Source organism: Hippoglossus hippoglossus, chromosome 17, assembly GCF_009819705.1.
Source record: "Hippoglossus hippoglossus isolate fHipHip1 chromosome 17, fHipHip1.pri, whole genome shotgun sequence".
Taxonomy (NCBI): domain Eukaryota; kingdom Metazoa; phylum Chordata; class Actinopteri; order Pleuronectiformes; family Pleuronectidae; genus Hippoglossus; species Hippoglossus hippoglossus.
Window position 1 is genome coordinate 9083168 of NC_047167.1, and position 23705 is coordinate 9106872.

Below are 23705 nucleotides of genomic sequence, written 5' to 3' on the forward strand. Positions count from 1 at the left end.
CAATAAGGTGTCTGCTGCTCGTTATGCATACAGACGCGCACAGACATCACCTGCGCACTCTTTTATACTTACAGTATATGCTCACTCAGCCCTAATGTTTATACAGGGAGTTTCCCTGTATTCTGGTTATATTCTATTTCTTAAATTGCTATAAAATAATATCATGGCTGTAAGGCTGTTGTTCTTGTGTTGTTTTAATACCCGTGTTTGCATAGGCCTAATAGTGCGTGTGCGTGGCTGTGCGCAACATTATATACCACATCCAGGGTCGGTGGGGGTCGCCAGTCTCTGGAACCGTTATTTTGGGGGTCGCGGGCTGAAAAGTTTGGGAACCCCTGCCCTACAGCAACACTCTACTCCCTCTGCTGGCACACTCTGGTAACTACAACTCATAGTGGTGTTAGTCTTAGTCTGACTTTTTACACATAAAACACAAAATGCTAGATCAGCTGGAAGTGACTCTGAACCCTGATGACAGTTACATATACTGCTTGAAAATACTCAAATATCAGAATGTGAATAATACAGACTACAGGCCCTCAAAACGTTGTTCTACTGCTTGATATGACTTTCTGATAATGAAACTTATTCCACATACTTTCCACCACGCACCCGTCATTTTTTAAACAGCAATTTAACAGTTAAAACACACACATGGTGCTGATAGGGTTGGTGTCTAAAATACAATCATTTGAATTCCAGGTCTTTAAAAGTCTTAAATATGTTCAAGTGGGTACAAATTATGTTAATGCTAATTTAATGCTACTGACATCAAGCTTCAGTTCTTTAAATACATTTTCAATCATAGTTATAGTTCTTTCTCAATGGCAGTACACTGTAGTAAAACTAGAAACAAGACCAATGTGGAACTAATACCTGATAAGTACAAACACCCTGGTCAGTACTCAGCTTGGCTGTGGGAACAGCTATTAATACATACAATCTCTGCCTGTAGTTTGAGAGATAGCGTGGTGTTTCCATGGTTATTCTCTACTCGGCCACTTCACCCTATCTTCAATTATGGGGAAATGAAAGTGATTGTGGGACTCTGATATTCCTGCTTATCTGTTGTACTTGACATTCGTGTTAAATTTCATTCATTATGGTCCTGACAAGTTTTATATTTAACTTGTTGAAACCTGCAGAAACCCTGGATTTTGTTCTCTGCAGTGTTTTTAGACACTGCATATTTAAATAAATAAATGTATCGATGATTCAAAACAGAAACATACATATAGTCTTTACTTTTTGGAAAGAGAAAAATTGAAAGTTTGCAGAGCTTTGACCCATAACCTCATCAATTCAAGAATTCTAGCTTTCCCCCTTATAGAGTTTGCCTGTAGATGTTCTTTTCTCCTGTTGCTATCTGAGGTCAAGAAAAGTGGAATTTGACAAAGGGTGATGATGCAGTTTGACAACTGTACCACTGAATAAGTGGTTATTTTTTTACACCAACATGAATAATTTGTGTCAAGACTCACTTTAAAAACAAAAATATTGGATTTCATTTTTTCACCAGTCAGTGCAGTCAGAACTGCACTGTGCTCAGCGCCATGGATCTACAGTGATGGAGGAGTTTAACTGTACAGAAGCTATTTCCATCGCAACATGGTCCAGGGCGGCAGGGTTTGTGAAGACCCAAACAGTGTCCGTGCTCCTTCTGCTCCGAGCCCAGCCAGGGACTCTGTCAGGAGCAGGTCAGGAACACTCTGAATTTATGACATCTGTGTTTAACCTAAACTTTTTGAGAGACTTGGATCCTGATGCTTGTTCCTCTCATTTCTCTTGCAAATTCTCTGATTCACGGTGAACTTACCTCCTTTGGAGGATACAGCCTCAGACAGAGGATACCATATGAAACCAGGAAGTGGAGACAAGGAGGAGATTTAAATATTTAATGAAAAAAAACGATAACATGATGTACATACATATATACACAGGTTTAAGTTCCTCAACAGGTTTAAGTTCCTCAACAGAGGAACTTAAACCAGGGATGCTGCTGCATTTCCTCCAGAGTGGCACGGTCCTCAGGCTCTAAAGCCAAACACTTTGCCAAGAAGTCTTGGCAGTCTGTGAGGAGAGAGGACAGACGACAAAGAAACGATGAGGCTTGAATCTACAGTGATCAACTGTAACATGGAAGGAACATAATAACTGCACATTGAAACCAGCGTTGTCTCACCTTTGGACCACACAGAGCTGATTTGGAGTTCATTCCTGAGGAACCCTGTGGTGCGGAACCGGCTGAATCCATCCAGCATTTCAAAGAGCAATGCTGCCAACTGCCAGACTGTCGTGGGGCCGGCCATGTATTGCCAGTTGATGTGAAACTCTGGAGGAGCGTATGCTAGTGTTCCTACAATATGTAAAATAGAAGGAGACAGAAAAAAAAGCAATGGATGATTTACAGGCAGAGATTTTACAGTCAGATGAATGAAAAGCAGGATAACAAGACAGGTTGGCCGTACCAGAGAACTGGATGTAAATGCGTTTTTTCTTGCAAATGCAGCCACATCCAAAATCAATGAGCCGAACTCGATGGCCATCGGAGCTGAACTCGATGAGGATGTTCTCTGCTTTTATATCTCTGTGGAAGACGCCTTTGGTTTGCAAATCGATGGCAGCATCCACCAGCTGCTTCATGATGATCTGAGAAAGAGATAAAGAGTCACAAATGAGTTAGAGTGGTGAAGAAGGGACTCTGGATGGGACTGAAAAACACAGTCTATGTTGTTCTCCTGAGCAGTTTGAGGACTAAGCTGAGGTCCAAAGGCCTTTCTTATTTCTGGGACGAGCAATTGTAAAAACGACCTAACACAAGGTCTATTTAATGGCTGTTGTGTAGCTTTTAATCGTAGTATGTGATCTGCTGACAACTTCAAAAAGGAATTTGTGCTGAAATAGTTTTCTCAATGTTTCAGCCAATAATATACCCATTAATTAAAACTCAAGAGCCCTCGATAAAGGGAAGGTTTCTAAAGACTGAATCTCAAATAATTTAATTTTGAAATTTAAAATGTTAGTTGTGATTGGACCCAAATGAAATATGGGTGTGATAGCAGCCAAACACTCTCCACTGAAACTGATGATATTCAAATGAATGACCTTTTCAGTAGTAGTCTGGGAAACAGCTCACAAAAAGAATAAAGCTCCAGTACCTTTGCAACGTCCTCGGCCATCGGACCATAGTTCTCATCCATGAAGCGCAGCAGATCCATAGAGGGGACTGGCCTCTCCATGACCAGAATAACCTCTTGGTCCAGATCGTACCAGTCCAGTATCGACACAGCCGCAGATTTTCCCACAGTCACTGGTTCACCTGCGGCTTTGTGCATGAGCAGCACCTCCTTTGGAATCCTGCATGCCCTCCCATTTAACATCTAAAGGGAAAATATGTGTGTGTATCTCATCAACAACAAGGAAACAACAAAAACATAAAAGTTAAAGAATGATTTCAACAGTTGGTGCTGAGACAACAGATCACTCACCACTTTTTGACAGGGCACATCACAGATGGGGATGTGTTTTATCGCCACCTACAGGACAGATCATGAGCACTTTGGTTATTCCAAGGGATGAAGTCACAGTATTTATGTTTGATGTGAGAATATTACATAAAATTATTTAATCACATCATATTATGTACTTACTGGTAAATCATCAGACCTTCTGTGGCCGGCATAAACTGAGCCAAAGCCTCCTTGACCAAGTTTTTTACGCTCCAAGTACTTGGCCTCGAAGTCAGCTGCACCAATGAACACAGACACAGACACATGGTTTAATATAGTTGTGAAAAAAAGATGGCATCACTACCTCTAACTTAATATTTTTTTTCCAGGACTGACATTTTGATATATTAACTCATGATCCACTTTTTCATATTTCTAAGGCTTTCAACCACCACATTTCAACATATGGAGTCTTTTCAGATGTTGTGGAAATAGCTCAGTGGAGCGAAACCATCAGATAGCTTCATGACAACTAAGTAAAATCAATCTGCCTGACAGTCGGCTGAAAGCTCTGAAAGATAAGTATTTGTTTGAATCATTTCATTTACATATCATATCTGGTTTGTTTAATCTGTGTCAATATTTACATCTAATCCTCAGGAAAAAAGTAAATAATTATATTTCTCAAAATGTAGAATTATTCCTTTAAATTGGACAAGCCAGTTTTTCAAACACCGTGAACAACATCACAAAAAGAAAACTGAAATACCTCCCAACTGGAGTCAACACCAATCCCCATTTTAACATGATCATATTGCTTCCATGCAAACAGCAGCACATTTTCTTTAAAAGTAAGTCACCTCTGCTGGTGTGGCCTGACATCACCGTGCTCTCGTCACTGGAGCTGTGGACCACGATCACTGACTCCAGGGTTGATTGAGCAGGGTTGGTGTTGGCATCAGACATAACACCCCTCTGCCTCTTCAGTGGGGGCTCATCTTCAGTGGTGGCCTTCCTCTTGGTGGCCTTACTCACAGAGCAATTACTTGCCAAGATGGCGATGGGTGAGATGGGGCGGCCAACCATCTCTACAAAAGAGGAAAAAAAACAGTGAGCATCAACCTGTTGACTGCATGTAGTGACTTCTGAATCCTATGACCACATAAGGATGATGACATTGGATGACTCTGCAAGGTTCTGTACCACATTCAACATTGTTTTGTAATTTTAAACAACAACATTTTAAAACTAAGTTCTTGCATTATGTGAACATGGCAAATACTGTTTGGTTCAGGTTAGTGAAAGTACTGTTTATTATTCACAATGACTCTGGCTACTTTCCTGCACAGTGTATGAGTAAATAAATATTATCAAGAGCCTGCAAATGAAATCCAGGAGATCAAGTCTGTTGATCTTTTAAAATCTTGATATCATGTTTTATTAATGCAAGTGAAAATAAACTGACAGTGAAGCACGAATAATATCAACTTTTTTCTATAAAACTGACTGTGTATCAAGATTTGTCCTGAAACAAGTGTCTGTATCATGGCACAAGAATGAATGAGGCACGTCAATGCACTAAAATAATCAACATTTTAAAGAAATACTTGAAATAAAATGATTTGTGTTGGAAGTAGGTTGAAATATTATGAACGCCTTGCGAGGCCTCAAACTTGTTGAAGGAATAATACGCTGAAGTCAAGAATTAGTCTGGTACGCAAGTGCCAATAAAACCCAACACCATGTTGTATTTGCATTTCAAGTCTAGTGGTGGTGTCAATATTTGTATCTAATCCTCAGGAAGAAAGTAAATAATTATGTTTCTCAAAATTAGAATTCTTCCTTTAAGTTGGACAAGCCAGTTTTTCAAACACAGTGAACAACATCACAAAAAGAAAACTGAAATACCTCCCAACTGGAGTCAACACCAATCCCCATTTTAACATGATCATATTGCTTCCATGCAAACAGCAGCACATTTTCTTTAAAAGTAAGTCACCTCTGCTGGTGTGGCCTGACAACACTGTGCTCTCTTCACTGGAGCTGTGGACCACGATCACTGACTCCAGGGTTGATTGAGCAGGTTTGGTGTTGGCATCAGACATAACACCCCTCTGCCTCTTCAGTGGGGGCTCATCTTCAGTGGTGGCCTTCCTCTTGGTGGCCTTACTCACAGAGCAATTACTTGCCAAGATGGCGATGGGTGAGATGGGGCGGCTAACCATCTCTAAAAAAGAGAAAAACACCCAGTGAGCATCAACCTGTTGACTGCATGTAGTGACTTCTGAATCCTATGACCACATAAGAATGATGACATTGGATGGCTCCGCAAAGTTCTGTATCACATTCAACATTGTTTTGTAATTTTAAACGACATCAGGTTTTATTACATTATGTGAACATGGCAACTACTGTTTGGTTAAGGTTAGTGAAAGTACTGTTTTTTATTCACAATGACTCTGGCTACTATCCTGCACAGTGTTCATGTAAAGACATATTATCAAGAGCCTGCAAATGAAATCCAGGTGATCAAGTCTGTTGAACGAAAAAGGTGTTAGAAGAAAGCTCACAGTTTTCAAAAGACTTCATCATCAATGTCTTGAGGCCCTTTTCACAAAGTTTTACATGGTTGTGGTCAATGGAGGAGGAGAAGTACTAGTGTAAGACATGCAAAACAGCACCGTCAGTGCTCTGGCCCTAATAAAATGATTTGTATTGGAAATAGGGTGAAATATTATGCATGCCTTGCACTGAGCTCCACACAAAAAGACTTGACACATCTGGAGAAGTAGCTGTAACCCACCTGAACAATTCTTCAGATAATTGGACAAGGTTGTATCTTCCATGTCGTACAATAATCCAGATCAAGAGATGTAGGTTGAAAAATATCCAAACGCAATGTTTAATATGTTTGGATAATCGAAACGTGTGTTTAGCTCTGTTGATTTTGGGAGGACAACTGATTAAGTGATCTCATAAAGGCTTATGGCTTTGAAGTTACATTATAGCAATATTAAAGCCACATTTCCTTTGACCTTTGATTGTATTAGTTCACAGAGCCTCAGAACAAGTTGCTCCACTTTGTTCACCATCTCGTCATCTAGTGTTTAAACCAAAACAATGTTTGTGTTTGTCACTATGAGGGACATCTGTCCAATCACACATGTAACTTATTGTACACATTGTGTTTTGGGTTATTTTAATCACTAAAGCTATTATGCAAAGTTTATGTTTCTTATTGAGCTGTGTAGTTTACAATGGAAATTATATATTTCAATAGGAACAATTCCACAGCATTATTGTGCACTTGCAGAAATTAACAAATAATAAATACACAATTGTTTCATTTTCATTTAGAGCATTTTAATGAGTGTTGCATTTTAATATTTTCATGTGTAACATTTAAGTGGCTGCTGTATATTCCCTCGCCAAGGAGGTAACTGGTTCCCTCCTGCCTTTGTTTTACGTAGGACAGGTATGAGTGTAACAAGGGGGAGTAGCCTCCTGCTACAGTAGCATGAGAGGGATGTTGTTTGTTGATTGTCACATAGCTAATAGATCTGAACATATAATACATATAATTTAACATATTTTATATATATATACACTACCGTTCAAAAGTTTGGGGTCACCCAGACAATTTCGTGTTTTCCATGAAAGCTCACACTTTTATTTATCAAATGAGTTGCAAAATGAATAGAAAATATAGTCAAGACATTGACAAGGTTAGAAATAATGATTTTTATTTGAAATATTAATTTTGTTCTTCAAACTTTGCTTTCGTCAAAGAATGCTCCATTTGCAGCAATTACAGCATTGCAGACCTTTGGCATTCTAGCTGTTAATTTGTTGAGGTAATCTGTAGAAATTTCACCCCCCGCTTCCTGAAGCACCTCCCACAAGTTGGATTGGCTTGATGGGCACTTCTTGCGTACCATACGGTCAAGCTGCTCCCGCAACAGCTCAATGGGGTTGAGATCTGGTGGCTGCGCTGGTCACTCCATTACAGACAGCATACCAGCTGCCTGCTTCTTCCCTAAATAGTTCTTGCATAATTTGGAGGTGTGCTTTGGGTCATTGTCCTGTTGTAGGAGGAAATTGGCTCCACTTTACCAGCACCAAAGCAGCCCCAGACCATCACATTACCTCCACCATGCTTGACAGATGGCGTCAGGCACTCTTCCAGCATCTTTTCAGCTGTTCTGCGTCTCACAAATGTTCTTCTGTGTGATCCAAACACCTCAAACTTTGATTCGTCTGTCCATAACACTTTTTTCCAATCTTCCTCTGTCCAATGTCTGTGTTCTTTTGCCCATATCAATCTTTTCTTTTTATTGGCCAGTCTCAGATATGGCTTTTTCTTTGCCACTCTGCCTAGAAGGCCAGCGTCCCGGAGTCGCCTCTTCACTGTAGACGTTGACACTGGCATTTTGCGGGTACCATTTAAAGAAGCTGCCAGTTGAGGACCTGTGAGGCGTCTATTTCTCAAACTAGAGACTCTAATATACTTGTCTTCTTGCTGAGTTGTGCACCGGGGCCTCCCACTTCTCTTTCTACTCTGGTTAGAGCCCGTTTGTGCTGTTCTCTGAAGGGAGTAGTACACACCGTTGTAGGAAATTTTCAGTTTCTTCGCAATTTCTCGCATGGAATAGGCTTCATTTCTAAGAACAAGAATAGACTGGGGAGTTTCACATGAAAGTTCTCTTTTTCTGGCCATTTTGAGAGTATAATCGAACCCACAAATGTGATGCTCCAGATACTCAACTAGCTCAAAGGAAGGCCAGTTTTATAGCTTCTCTCACCAGCAAAACAGTTTTCAGCTGTGCTAACATAATTGCACAAGGGTTTTCAAGGGTTTTCTAATCATCCATTAGTCTTCTAAGGCGATTAGCAAACAAGAACTATGAATTCTTGCAACTGAATTTTAGCAGTTGAATATTATACTTTGAAAATTGTCAGACTGAATTTCAGCGGCAAAAATACAAATGAATAATTTCAATTTCAAAATCTAATGAGACTGATTTACTTCCATAGACCATCAAGGTGCAGATATTGGCTTGTCGTGATTCACATAAAACCCTGGCAGTCTGTTGCTTTATTTAGTTCTGCATGATGATCTAACCAAGGAACTCCATGTTGGTCTCTATCAGGTCCCTGAAAGCAACAGATCAGAGAGAGACACAGATAGAATGAGAGAGAGATACAAATAATACAAAGGTAGATAGACAGAGAGGAGGATTTTAATTTCAGTACATTTCAATACAGGCCTAGTTTAAAACAAAAAAGCACAACAGAATAAATGCAGTAATAAATGATTATGCTATGTTCATGCTAATCTGGCATTTGTTTGGAGATTATATGACAATTCCCACATAAGCAGAGAGTTAATATGAACATAATCTATTAAAGACAATGAGGGTTCTGTTCCCTTCCAAGCTCATTCACACACTTTCTTGGACAACAAACAACCACAGTTGAAGGAAGGAATCATCTCAGAGAAGAGAGACATCTAGCGTCTGTGTCTCTAATGAAAAAGTGGATATTTGAGGGGTTATCGTGGGACTCTGTTGGTCTGAAGGGTGAAACGACAAACTCCCTCCAGAACACAGCCATGTTGTGCAGCCTCTGACTGCAGCTCCATCGAAATCATCCAACACGCCTTTCATTTCATCTCAGGCTCCTCTCCTTCCCCCATCATTACTCGAGTTGCTCGCCACCTACTTTCCACCACGCACCCTCCGCCGCGGTCCACGCCCGAGCTGCCGACGTCAGCCACTGCGCGCTGCCGGCTCACGGTGCGTTCACGCACGGAGAAAAGTCGGATTTAAGAACGCTGCGTGCCTTCAACCCAACTTTAAGGTCACCACATTGTATTTGTTGTGTAGCTTCTTGTTTCATTTACGCAAAACTACGCTCAGTGTACAAGAATGCTGGGCGATTATACTTGTGAATTTTGCATCAACGTATGAAAGTAGTTCAACATCTATTTTATAGTTTCTTTTTTTACGTCTGTTTTAGTTGTGAATTTCTTTTGGACTTTAAGTTAAACTCATGACTAATAAAACGACATTGAGGTAATTGCATCGACAGAATAAGCGCACTGGTGTGGTGGTTTCAGAAATGTAAACACATAAGCACCTCCTGCTCATTTGTTACTGACTGCGTGTGAACGCATCGTCAGTCGGGACCAGGGGGCGTAGGTTTGACCGGCAGCGGCTTCTCCGAGCATCAGACACAATGAACCGTCAGGCGGCGAGGCGCACACGCGTTGGCCCGGAGGAACTGACCCGGTTTTAGCCCGTTATCGTTTACATCCGCGCCTTTTCTTTGACTTACTGAGTCATTTCCTAACTACCGAGGCGCTGCATGGCGGTAACAGGGCTCCGCTGGACACGGTTGGATCGTCGAGTTTGATAAAAACGAGGTCGGGATCAGTCAACCGTTAGCCCCTCCTGGTGGATCTTTCTGGTTTTTTTGTTCTGTTTTACCGCTTAAAGTCAACAAAACCAGGCAGGGAACCATGTCGCTGACTGCCTCGTCTGATTATTTCGCCGCCGAGTGTCTGGTGTCGATATCCAGCGGTCCCGTCCTGCACCGACCCACCCCGGTCGCCCCCGCCAGCCTGCCCACCACGGCGGGCCTTCTCCCCGGGGAGACCGACGGGACGAGCGAGGACAGGGAGGTGCGGGAGACGCTGCGGCTGGAGGGGGCGAACATGATGGCGGTGGCCGGCATCCTCACCGACCTGCACGGCAAGTTCCGCCCCATGTCGGCCTACTCGGAGAGCAGCAACTCGTCATGTGGTGGGGAGAGCGGTTACACCACGTTGTCCGACCCCACCACCCCTACCATGACCCCCTCCGCCACCCCGGTGCCCGGGCAGCAGATGAGGGGAGGAGGAGGCGTGGGCCCCCCCCGGTCCCCGGTGAAGCGACACCAGTGCACTTTTGACGGATGCGACAGAGTTTACGGGAAATCGTCCCACCTGAAGGCGCACATCCGGACACACACAGGTACGGCCACAACAACACGCTCAGTCCACATGTCGCACGCACACACACACACATCTGACCCTTGATTCTAAACTTTGTCCCCAGCCTCTGCTTTGTCACCCACATCGTTATTAACCATTAAATCAGATCATGGGTGGAAGCTCTTTTGTACTTCCCGGGATTAGCTAACAGCAGCGTGGCGGCGGCGGCAGTTCCCCCCCCCATCTCCATTAACCGTCGACTTGGTTCAGTAACGTGGCCAAACAAAGAGGGAACGACAGAAAAACTCCCCTTCAGAGACTGTGACAAAGAAGTAAACTAACAAAAGAACTGGGCTGGACGTTAAAACCGGTGACGAAGGTCTTCCTCCCGGCCGCATTTGCATATGAAATGAACGTAAGACGAAACCTTAACGTCGGTGGCACAGAGTTCATTGTCGGACACAGCCTGTCCTGTTGATGGCGGCAGCAAGTGCTCGATGTGTGGCTGTGTAGCTTTTCCCCCCCGGACATTAACTTCATGATCTCTGCCGATGAGCTGCAACTGACTGCATGTGTTGTCAAACCTCTTTAAAGGGATCTTGTACAAAAGATGCTCATCTACTTTTCATCAGTTTTTGGTGTTTAGCTGTGGAGGTGTCACTGAAAACTTGTCTCATAGCCCCCATTGTAAAGCCTGGTTTCAGCTGGAACCAAATCAGACTGCTATCAAAGCTCCAGCCCTGAGTAAAACGTGCTGGTGGTTTTCTTTCTCCCCTGCTGTAAAACGAGGGGAATCGGTGTGTTCAGGATCACTGAGCAGGCGCAGACGGATTAAGGGCAGGAAAGAAACTGTGGTGGGAACGCCCACAAAGTGTCCCTGCAACAAACAACGTGGCCCCGGCTTTGTGATCTTGAAAATGGCACCGAGCAGCATCCCACTCGCTCATCGTGGTTTGACTCATGTTGCCTGGCAGAGATTAAGGCTAGGAGTGGTTTAGGAAGACTAATCTGCAGGATCTAAATCCTAGATATGTTTTGACACGTATTTAACTATGACAAGATTACTTTTTTTTCCCCCCATAAAGGAAATGTAGGCAGTAGACTCGTCACTATCTTAAATGTAGTCAGTTAAACTTAATTCATTAAAATATTCATAGTGACCAAAAACAATCCTCACTCTGTCCTATGAAGTATAATGTTATTATTATCTATGAAGAACAATTTAAAACAGACTATAAACTGTTTGCATGTTGCCTTACACTCATTAATATAACAAAACATATCTTGCTTTATTGTAGTAACAGTTAAATACTATGCCCTGCTAATATTTAACGTATAGGAAGGATGAAATAATAAAATGGGCAACCCACCTATTACATAGGCATGAATTGGATTTCTTAGTACTTGTATTTTTGCTGATTAATTGAGAAATTGGCAAATGGAAACTTAATTTTTCAAGCTCAAATGCCAAACACTCCCCAGTTTCAGACTTGTAGTTGTGAAGATAAGTTTTGTTGTGTTGTGTTGCGTCTTACGGTTTTGAAGACTGCAGACATTTTTAGGTAACATTTATTCTTGCACTGAATGATAAAAGCAACCTAGAAAAGACATATTAATTCATTAATGAAAATATTTGCACATTTTTGTGTATTGATGAAACTCTGCACTGTATAGGTGCTACACTGGGTTGCCAAGCATTCTCCCAACTGATACTGGCCTGCTTTCAGTCAAACACATCTGTTGCATGCTTGTAGTCGTGGTGACTTGGTGGATTGTTATTTGTCACTGACATGGCAGTAAATGGTTGTCCCTGCTCTTTTCCTTCTCTGTGCTGCAGGTGAGAGGCCCTTCCCCTGCACCTGGCCCGACTGTGAGAAAAAGTTTGCCCGTTCCGATGAGCTCGCCCGCCACACCCGCACCCACACAGGAGAAAAGCGCTTCCTGTGCCCACTGTGCGACAAGCGCTTCATGCGCAGCGACCATCTGATCAAGCACGCCCGTCGCCATCCCGACTTCCAGCCCTCCATGTTGGGACGCAACAAGGGTACATCCTCTGCTTCCAGTCCGGCCCTGCACCATTAGGATGGTGCGTGTCTGGGTTTCCTGTGCACTGGGATCAGCAGCAGCACGGAAGCTTGCGGTGGTTTCAACTTAACCAGCTACAATCAGATCCACCGATAAGGATTTAGAAATACGGTGTTGTACTCCAAAATGCACACATACACACATTGTACACGAGTGAACACACAGAGCTGGAAGTGAGGAGCACGTAGCCTCATCTCTCCATCCACCCAGATGAGTCATGTGACCACTATCCACCTGCTCAACTTAACCAGGGTTGGTTTTCACGAATGTTCCAAATTTATGAGAACCAAGGATTTGTTTAAGAAATGTGTTTTTTGATTCCGCTTATCGTTTCCTGAGAGCAAAGTTTGGACTTTCTGCACTTCATTTACATGGCTGCTTACACATGGATCAAACCACGTGTATAATGTTTACAATATGGCAGACTGGAGCGAGTTTTTCAAGTGTAGCTACTCATCACAAAAGAATGAAATGAAGTGACATGAAACTACACAGTAATAAATACATGCAGGGGAGGGAAGTTAATCCAATATGATGACACATTTACTACAGAAAGGTGTAAAAATGCAGGGTGTTTCTAATGCTGTATTGTGACATAGTGAAATTAAACGGTGAAAACCTTTTATATGAAAAGAACTAGATGAGAGAGTCCGTTTTTGGTTTATCCCCTGAATTATACACCAGTAAAGTCAAGGTACTTCATCACATTGATGCAAAAAATCAGTAAAACCAGTTGTGCCACCCAGCTGTCGTGCTCATTGACTCGTAATGCCCGACTTTAAAGCCTCAAAGTGAAAATTGCAGCCATAAAAACCATTAACATTGTGCAACAGAATTATTTTTTCTTTTAACTAAGAACAAATCAAAAAAATAACTTCATTCATGACAGGTTTATGGCAGTTCAAACCTTATTTTCAACATACTTCGGTTTTCCTTCTCAATCAGGATTCGATAAGATTTGGAATCATTAAGCACCGACCCTAAATACAACCTCATTTCTCAAACAAACACTTTCACAAATTGCAGGGATTTTTCACGTTTTCTGTACAAATCTACACATTCATCAAAAGCCAAAACTTCTGTTTTCTCATGGTTTATTTCCTGGTTGTTGTGCTTTTAAGTACCATTTCTTTACCATGAGTAGCACAATATTGTGATGTTAGCTAGCGAGGCAGTGACTAGGAGCTTTTTAGCTTTTTTTGTAGCTTTGAGTTTTAGTGGTGACACATTCCTTAATTTTTTTTATCGCATAACCATCATTGAGGTGATATTTGTCTATATATTTTTTTCTCGTGTATATTGAGTTTAATAGATCAAATATGACTTTTTTCCAGAAAGTGGGTCAGACTTCACTCTAGAAAAGCTGTATGCACGCCATCCTCAAGTTTAGATGAGTTATTCATGAAACGCTGACACATAATACACAGTAGTATTATCTCTAATACTGATGCAAATGTATATAAGCTTTAAGCTTTTAATGTAGAGACATGGTAATGCTACTAGCAGCAGATTTAATACATGTGATGAATTGTAGTCCTTATATTAGGGGTAACAGTATACGCTTGATAGGATGAGATTGCTTGTGAGTGTTGGTGTGTATTTTTTTTAGTAGATATTTTTTGTTAGTGGCTGAACTGGAGAATGTGTGTATGCAATTGTATGAAAAATATTTAGGGACAAAAACATGACATTAGGTGAGCTTGATATTCGACCTTCCAAGTAAAGGCGTTCACCCCCGTGCTCAACAGGGGCGCGGGGAGCACATTTCAGGATCAGGTGTGCCGGGTTTTATTCACACAGTGTAAGTTTCAGCAGCAGTTAAAACAAAGTTTATAACTTCAAGTGCTGGAAAAATAATTCCCATTCTAACCCTGTGTGTGCGGGAATCAAATCTGGTATTAGAATTATTAAAGTAATTTAAACAAAGTCGGGGAAAGATGATACCACTAGAGCTTTATTGTGAAGGGCATTTTAACTTGTCGCTCAGGTGTAACTAACTTAAACAATGGCTCTGTGCAGTGAACCATTGAACCAGCGTTAACAAGACTTGTACAATACTTCTAAATGGAATGCAGCCGTTAATGTTATTACCATAGACTGCACAGAAAGATGGACGACATGATTGCACCCCAAAAGTGAAGCCAAAGCGCCTCGATCCCCACCTGGTGGCTGGCTGCAGTATTGGTCATTAAGCACGCCACCTCCATCTTAGTGAGACATGGACCAAACAAACAAAAAAAAAAAACATTCTCAAAGTTTGTTTCTGACATTTTAGATAGTTCTTATTACATTGATGTGTTTTCACATGCAAGTTTTCCCATTTAATTTGGTTTTAATTAGTTATTTTATGCAATCGAAATGAGGTGAAACATCTCGATGGATAGCGAGACTGACTCATGATTGGTCGAGCACGCGTGTTTACGATATTTCGCCAGCACGGCTCCATCCCCTGACCGCCTTACTGCGCAGATTCTGGTGCGCAAGACTGCAGCGTTCACATCTTGGGCATTTTGGCTTCATTTCTGGATAGTGAGAGGAAGTGGAAATGTTTCGTTCATCTTTATATACAGTCTGTGGCTATTGCATTTGTGTTTGATAAATTAAAATGGCCACTGTAATAAAGGTTTAGTTCTATACTGGGTCCAACAAAACCTGGCACCTAAATTAAATATTCCTTGTGGAGTAACATTTGACTGAATCAAGTAAACATCAAGTAAAGTAGACGTTTAAAACCAATTTGAGCACATGCATTGTCCAGGTCCGAGTCTAGAGACGTTGAATCTTTTTTTATTTTCTTTTTTAATGTTTCCACACTGTTTGTCCAACTCGTGGACGTATTCCTTTATCTCAGTGAACAACAATTCTTCAGGAAAACTCTGAAAGCCTTAAACTATGTCATAACTACTTTGCACCATGTTTACAGTTGGATCATTGTATAGGTATATATATGCCCTCCTGCGGGCTCATCAGATACTCATTATGCAATATGGCACTTTTTCCTTACAGGTGTATTCGGTTGAATAGTGTAATGGCTTGCACTGTTACTATGCTTCTACAAGCAAGCACTGTGGAACTTTGCTGATGTCTCTAATAACTAATGGTTTGTAAAACTGCCTTCTTGTCCAAGTGCTTTAGAAAGCGTGATAAAAGAACTGAGTTGTTGTTTTTTTTGTTTTTGGTGTTTGCGTAGTCATCCAGGCCATCTTATGTTGAATTTGTTTTGATTAGGTTTTTTTAAATTATTTTTGTTTCTACAGACTTCATCATCACTCCCAGATCTGTTGACTTTGTTTCCTCCACACTTAAAAAGAACAACTTCAGGTGTCTTCCTCATTCATACTTCGAACCATCCTCATATCACCATTTCACTGTTGATCTGTTCATTTTAATACAAACTGTACTCATCCAAGTGAATACAAGGCTTTGACATTGTGTGCACATTTCCTCTGAGGTTTAATCTGTTGACGGTTTTTGGTCGCTGCTGGCAGTGACCTTGAACACATGGACTGTTTAACAAAGAATCACACACCTAATACCTACTTGTTTTCTACGAAATCTATCCTTCCATCTCTCCTCATTGATGGAAGTGTCTCTACACTCAGACTCTGTCCAGATCTCAAAGCTACAATATCACAAGAACAACATACCTCACGGATTTTTCCTTTTTTCTTTTCTTTGCGGTATCTGTGCAGCATCCATCCAACTTGTTTTTCAGAAATTCATATAAAGCCATCGAGCCTTGGGTTTCAGAAATGAGTTTTTATCAGCTAGATGGTCTGTAATGTGCCCATGTCTTTCCTGTTGTCTGTATATGCAACATTACTACTACCTGTGTAGCAGCAGAATTTCCTTCTCCCTGCCTCAGTGACATTCTGTTGTTAGTTGACAGTGGTAAATGAATCTGCTGGATAAATCCTGCACCGCAGCCTCTGTCTGTAAAGCTCAGCAGCTGCTTGGTTTGCCAAGGGAAAGACTCGCTGCTGGCTGCAGGACAGAGGCTGAAAATGTAAAAAGTAGACCGTCACTTCACTGCAGATATCAATTGAACGAGCTCAGTCCAAATCTATTTGTTCATATCACTGAAAGTGGCTTGATGACAGACGAGCATTATCCACTTTGGATTTTACTTTTTGCTGCGCTGCCTTGCTGAGAAAAAAAACCCACGATGATTTCTCTCGTCACCACACTAATTCAGATATGCACATTGTACAGAAACTGATGTTTTTTTAAATTGATGCCTAATTTTTACATTAATGTAATTTTTAAAAGAAATCCTCTTATCAAAGCTTTAGTTAAGGTGAATAGGAGGAGCTGTGGAACTAAATAATTGCTGCAACAAGCTGTTTTGATATTTATATTCTCAGGTGTCTAAAATTTTGAGCATTGGACTTTCAAAAATAACCTTTGCAACACCGAAGTACAAGCATGTTTTATATCTTTTGTTATGCTGATTAATTTATTACAAAAAAAGTATCATTTGTGTGGTTTAATTATTCTTTTCATTACTCACTTTGTGATATGGAACAATACTAATATGAAATGGTTCCATTGTTTGCTTGACATGAAAATTCCAGTGCTTTTTTTTTTTTTTTTTTAATAAAAATCCTTAAGTTGACTGCTGTGTTTCCTCTGGTCATTGAAGGTACATCAAACATGTCAGCCATAACATATGGACAGGAATATATATTTGAGGAATAATAGCTCAGCTGATTTCACTTGTCCAAAACATGTTTTTTTTGAGAAGCATAATGTCATTACTGTTACAGAAAATTACATTCTGACCCATTGATGCACCTCAGGCTTTGTAACTGGTGAGAAGTGGCTGAGCTGTAGTTTTGGATTTATGTCTCTATCTAAGGCTCGTGTCTGAAAGATGCTGGTTCTGCTCTTTTTCCTTAGAATTGCATATTGCTCGGTTTCTTATAATAATGTGAAAGGTTTCTATTTTAACAAGATCCTTTTTATAGGGGAACAAGACATTTTTACATTAACGCAGCTTTCACTGCGGTTCTCTGACTTCTTCTCACAGTCCGAATACATGCAGGTCAGGTTATTTGGCAGCACTAAATTGCGATTGATTGGTGACTTGTCCAGCGTCTACGCTGCCTCTCACCGGATGGATGGACGGATTGATCGATATTCCAAATACCCTGTCAAAATGTGAATCTTTTTTTCAATGATGGTAGCATTATGATGACGTACCTGCCTGTAGATATTATGAACGGGTGTATTCCTGGACTTAATATTCCGAATCTATTGAAATGTTTGCCACAGTCTTTACAGCTTGTCTTTGTGAGTACTGAAGGCTGAAAAACCTGACTGTGGGTTAGTTTGTAAATCTGCACCAATTTAGTCCGATATCACCCTGAAATGATCACGACTTCAAGTTGAGTCCTCAAGAAGATACTTGAGCTAAAATGGAAATGTTTAGACTTTAACTATTTTGGGGGGGATTGAGTTTTATCAAATGACCCAATTGGGACCAGATGGTATTTTATCTTTAAACAAACTACTTGCACAGAGAGGGTGGGTAGATGAGACCAGCAGCCCCCTGTTCCCTCTTGTTGTTCAACTGGCCTGGCTTTGTGCCATGACATGTGTCAAGTCTCCCTTAGAGTTCATCTCTGTTTCCACTATCAGAGAGGGGAGGCCCGCCACCACGTGCAGGTTGAGAAACCACATGTGGAAACCCAGGCCCCGCAGCTTCCTGCTCACGCCTGTGTTTGGCCCCGTCCCTGTCCCAGTCTGTCTCCACTTCCTCGTCGTCCCAGATGGTGGACGTCTCGGTGTCGCTGAGGTAGCCGGGCTCTCCTGTGTAGTGTGTGGGGAAGAGCAAGAGAGGCTCCACGGAAAACGCTCTCAGCTCCCTCCTCTCAAAATGCTGCTTGTACTCATCTCTGAGGAGAGAAGGAAGTGGGCATGTTTGAAAATGATGAGCGAGGCCGTTTCACTTCACTGTAGACTCGACTACAAGAGGCTCTTACTGTCATTCAAAGTTTAACATTTGATCGTACAAACAGTACATGAGACTCACTTGGGATGTTTGTTGAACATGATGGGTAGGAACTCATCCACAGGAAGCATTTTGTGCAGGGGTTTGGCCTGCAGGAGCTTTTGGGCCCCCTGCAGGGACAGGACGTAACCCAGAGTCCAGTAGGAGTAACCAGGGTGCACAAGGTTACTCACTCCCTTCACCCAGCTCTCTGGCTCCTTCACTTGCAGTCGCTTACGACCCACATAACTTCAGGGAGACAGGTCAGTGAGTGAAAAAAAGATAATCCTAAAGTTCTTATCTGCACAAATATCCGTAATAGTAACATGCAGAATACGAATTCACTTACATCAGGTCCCAGTCCAGTCCCACTGTCATCACATTGTCCATAATGGCCTCCAGCCTGCTTCGAAATCTGGCCTCAAATCTCACATCATCCTCCAGCAGAAGCACATGCTGCAGTTTCTGCTGCACCACCTAGGGGGCGACACATAGCAGCCATCATCATCAACAGCTTATTATGTCCATACTGCCTCATTAGTACCAACTCCTCGGCATTGTCTGTGAACTGAGCTGCGCTGAGGAGTGTGTCGTGCACAGTGTGTATTCGTACCTGCTTCCAGATGTTGTAGTGACTGAGGAAGCAGCCGATCTCTCCTCTGGTCAGCACACGCTCTGAGTACGGGTCCTTGTACCCAGGCAGCATGTCGATGCCCATGGCCTGCAGCTGAGAGGAGTTCAAGGCTCTGTGTGTGGAAAACATATATGTATATACAAATAGATGTCATCAGTGTAAGACAGGGAAAAGATTCCTGACCAGTGGAGCCTTGTTTATTTAATGCTAAAGACACATAACACAAAATCCCACTATTAAAGATACTTGCATCTTTACAAACAGAAATTATGATTAAATTCTCACATTATAAGTCACATTTCTACAAGTGGTGAGAGAGGCATCCCATTCCTTTCCATTCTGAGTAATTATACTGATAGACCACAGTGTATATTTAATCTATTACAACAGCCCTGGATTTGAAACTTTAGTCAAGTACCAAAGTATTAGTAGTTTTTATTTGAATATATATCACATATGTATAAACACCATGTTACTTTTGAAGATGTTCAAGGTGGAACATGTATTTTTATTTAATTTCTATACTGTTGAGAATTTGTTCATAGAAAACATCATATTTTAGAGTCTTGTGAAAAGTAACTCTGACTGTGTATTCAATGCATTGCCGTAAATATTTCCCTGTTGAATGTGGACAGATGCATAAAATAGCATGCATAAAAAGTACAAGTGCAAGTACTACAAACTTGTACGTCATTATAGAGCTTGCCACTGATCACTAGTTACTTTGAAGATTAAAAATATGCATAGAAAATAGACTATGCTGCATTTTTATACAATAAACTACACCCAAACAAGCTACAATATCGATTATATATATATATATATATATATATATATATATATATATATTAATAATAATATAATCAGATGTTACATATACATGTAACACTCTCAGAGACCGTTCTAAATAGTAGTACAACTTTTATATTTGATACTTTTTAATGACGATACTTTACTCCCTGCGACTGTTACATTGAGTATTTCTACACGGTCTTAACTCTTATTGGTGAATCCCACTTCCACCACACTGCGTACAGAGAGCAGTTACTGTTTGGTCATACTTGCCATCCACGGCCTCTGTCAGTGTGGCATTGATGCTGAGGACGGCCAGAGAACTCCACATCCTCTCCCGTCGGTCTGAGCGACGTTTCAGATTGATCAGAAAGATCTGGAGGTGGAGGAGCAGAGTGAAGAGACCGTTCACTCACACAGCAACAACTCTGACACATCTGCTCAACTGAAACTGAATCTGCACCTCATCAAACCCCATCTTTCCCGGTTCTTTAGGTGCGATGTGAACGTACTGGGAAGGCTCCATGGTGTAGTCAACTGGAAAGACACACACACACACACACATTTAATCTCCACTTTACATGATTATCTACATTTTGTTTTAGGGGGGATTTCTTTGTCAGGGGATTTCTCAGGGAGTTTCTGAGTTCAACACCTAGCTAATGTGAAACTCAAAGAAGAGGAGCAGAGAGTGAAATGAGAGGCGGTGGCCTTTAACAGAGGAGTGAGACATGTGTCAGGACTGTGAGAGCGAAAAAGACCAAATATGCTCACACAGACCAGAGAAACGATGAGCAAAGACTGAGATCCCTCAAATTCTCAGTTAGAGAGAACGTACTCAGTGCCTCTGTCAGCGTGTGGGTAAAACTCTCCTCTTCCTCCTCCAGGGTCTGATCTTGCATGAGGGGCACTGGTAAATATCCATAATGGTCCCTGTTGCACACGTGCATCTGGACGCCTGCGACAGAAACAGACATCATCAGGACTCAGTGTAAAAGATCTTCTTTATCATTTCTAAAGCAGTGGCAGCAGAGGTGGATCTAGGATTTCTATATCGGGGCCCATATAATAGGCCCAAGTTTACACAGCGGGGCCTATTATATGTCCCTCTCCACAAAATGTCATGGAAATTGAGAAGATTTTTTCGTAATCCTGCCAAATATCTGCCAAACAATCATAGAAGAAAACATAACCTCCTCGGTAGGGGGTAATTAAAAACCATTTAGACAAAGGTCTGACCTGCTTGCTTGGCAGAGAAAGCGAAGGCCATGATGTCGTCTAGATGATAGTGGTACTCCGGGTGAGGAGGGTGGAAGGTCAGTGCTCGACTGGCTCTGCGCCTCAAGTCCAGCAGGTAGGTGGAGTGCACCATGGGAACTGCAAAGCAGCCCCGCCGCTCCCCTTTACAGATGGGAATGTACTCAGGGGTTCGCCTGTAGTATCCCTATGTGGGTATATCGAGAATTTTATAGTTTTTATAGTTTTAAAGTTTTGGTCATTGCTTTGAGTGTTGTGGAATCTGCCATGTTGTGTGTGTGTGTAGGTCTCTAACAAACTGTACCTGAGGAGTCATGCCACACCAGAAGTTGGAGTAAAGACTTCTTGATTCCAACATGGGAGCAACAATAGTTTGATTCTCCGCCATCATGTCAGACAGCACGTGGCGGTTTGTCAGCAAGTTGTCACTGTCCACAAACTGAGGGACAAAGACATAACACACTGTAGATGCCTGAAACACCAGACACTGTGACAGTGGATCAATTCTCTGAACAAGCTAATACATTTTTTCTTTAGCTGCTTTCACACATGCACTGAACTCCGGACATTTTCCTGAAATTTACCGGAGGGGCTGTTTGGTAGAAAGTGAATCAGCTGCTCCGGACATTTTCCCAAACATTTCCTGCCAACTGCCTGGTAAATATCAGAATGGGCATGTTGAATAAGTTTCTAACACGCGACAGAGGCAAAACTGAAATGAAAAACAAAAGGAATACAAATATCTCTGGTGTCTGAGAAGAAACAGACGAAGATGCCAACTTGGAAAGACGAGATTCGAGAGCTTTTGGATATAAGGCCCAACGCTGGTGATAAACACTGAGATTTTCGAAGCTGAGTTTATACATCGTGTCCTACTCAGACATCACCCCTCACCTATTGTTCGGGATATTTCGCTGAGCACGTCTGACCCACACAATCTCCTGCTGTGTTCCTCATATGTGAAAGGCCCAGTCCGGAAAATGTGCAGAGCCAATTTTCTGCACATTTTCTGGAGTTCATGTCTTGGGGTCTCTAATGTCTCACCAGTATGTAGTCAGTCCACAGTCGTCTGGCAGCTCCGAGCGCTGCCTGCTTTAGCTTCATCACATGGATGAAGCGAGAGTCGCTCCAGTGTTTTGGACCCTGCTCGTCTGCATAAGAGCTGAGAGGAGAAAGAGAATAATGAAATGAATCTGTCAGCATGAGACGATCAGAGGAGGTCTGCCTCACTACCACTTCATTAGATCCCTGATGAAACAGTATCAGGATGGAGGATGATTGAATCACATTGGTTGTCCTGCTGGTCTCCAGTCCACTGAGTGGTACATGTGCTGGACTCGTCTGATCCATTCCTGCAGGATGGCTGTGCTGTTGTCCACACTGTGGTCACACGCCGCCCTGACAACACACAGTACCACAGTATTACTCTCCATCCTTCATTATTTCCTTCTTTTTCTCTTTCTTTCTTTCTTTTTTTATAATTTTCTTTCATTCCCTTGTTTGTTCTTTCCACCTCCAGTCTTTCCTCCTATCCTTCCTTATTTCTGTCTTTCTTTCTTTCTTTCTTTCCTTCCTTCTTTTTCTTCTTTCCACATGCCTGTCTTTCCTTCCATCTTTCCTTCTTTCCATCTTTCCTTCCATCCTTCCATCCTTCCATCCTTCCATCCTTCTTTCCTTCTTTCCTTCCTTTTTTTCTTCTTTCTATCTGCCTGTCCTTCCTTCTATCCTTCCTTATTTCGGTCTTTCTTTCTTTCCTTCCTTCCTTCCTTCTTTTCTTTTTCCACCTGCCTGTCTTTCCTTACATCTTTTCTTACTTCCATCTTTCTTTCTTTCCTTCCATCCTTCTTTCTTCTTTTCATTTGCCTGTCTTTCCTTCTTTCTTTCTTTCTTTCTTTCTTTTATTCTTTCCATCTGCCTGTCTTTCCTTCCATCCTTCCTTCTTTCTTTCTTTCTTTCTTTCTTTCTTTCTTTCTTTCTTTCTTTCTTTCTTTCTTTCTTTCCTTCCTTACGTCCACCTGTCTTTCCTTCCATCCCTTCTTCCTTTCTTTCTTTCTGTCTGCCTGTCTTTCCTTCCTTCTTCCTTTCTCACTTTCTTTTTTCTTATATATATCAAATATCAACAATGACATTCACATAATGCCTAAAATCTGTGGTAATATCACTTTTCCTGAATTCCATTCCCCATATTTGAAAGAAGTGATAAATGCACCAAATAAAGTTAACAGTACCAGATGGCGATTCGCTCCTTCGGATAGTCCAGTCTGTCGATGCATCCCAGGAAGTGAGGGAGGCTGTGCTGTGTGTTGCGAGCGAGGATGGTGATCAGCACTGTGGGTTTCAGCAGGGAGGACTCAGGGAGGTGATCAGCTGGGGTCTCCTCTGTGCCAGTGAGCAGCAAGAGAAGGACAATCAATAATCGGAATCCCACTAATTCAGGAGGCATGTTTCCAGCAAGCAGGACACCTTCATGTCCCTGTAGAGTCAGACTGGTGCAACTGAGAGTGGAGAGACTCTCACACACAT

The 23705-nt window shown here is 41.8% G+C and overlaps 3 protein-coding genes across 3 annotated transcripts; 1 reads left to right on the plus strand and 2 right to left on the minus strand.

Moving 5' to 3' along the window:
- Window positions 1-1969: 1969 nt before the first annotated feature.
- On the minus strand, window positions 1970-5674 carry LOC117778342 (serine/threonine-protein kinase pim-1-like). Its single transcript, XM_034613845.1, has 7 exons — window positions 5449-5674; window positions 3651-3745; window positions 3489-3536; window positions 3159-3380; window positions 2469-2649; window positions 2183-2356; window positions 1970-2070 (listed from the first exon to the last, which is right to left on the minus strand). Exons 1-7 carry the CDS (start codon window positions 5672-5674, stop codon window positions 1970-1972), a joined length of 1047 nt encoding a protein of 348 aa, XP_034469736.1.
- A 3958-nt stretch (window positions 5675-9632) lies between these two features.
- On the plus strand, window positions 9633-15668 carry zgc:153115 (uncharacterized protein LOC768186 homolog). The gene is made up of 2 exons (XM_034613795.1): window positions 9633-10462; window positions 12260-15668. The coding sequence occupies exons 1-2, from the start codon at window positions 9970-9972 to the stop codon at window positions 12502-12504; spliced, it is 738 nt and encodes a 245-aa protein (XP_034469686.1). The 5' UTR covers window positions 9633-9969; the 3' UTR covers window positions 12505-15668.
- A 2421-nt stretch (window positions 15669-18089) lies between these two features.
- LOC117778199 (procollagen galactosyltransferase 2-like) lies at window positions 18090-23705 on the minus strand. The gene is made up of 12 exons (XM_034613569.1): window positions 23411-23705; window positions 22470-22580; window positions 22227-22344; window positions 21487-21621; window positions 21165-21369; window positions 20764-20883; window positions 20389-20462; window positions 20195-20301; window positions 19113-19245; window positions 18849-18976; window positions 18542-18748; window positions 18090-18404 (listed from the first exon to the last, which is right to left on the minus strand). The coding sequence occupies exons 1-12, from the start codon at window positions 23623-23625 to the stop codon at window positions 18119-18121; spliced, it is 1839 nt and encodes a 612-aa protein (XP_034469460.1). The 5' UTR covers window positions 23626-23705; the 3' UTR covers window positions 18090-18118.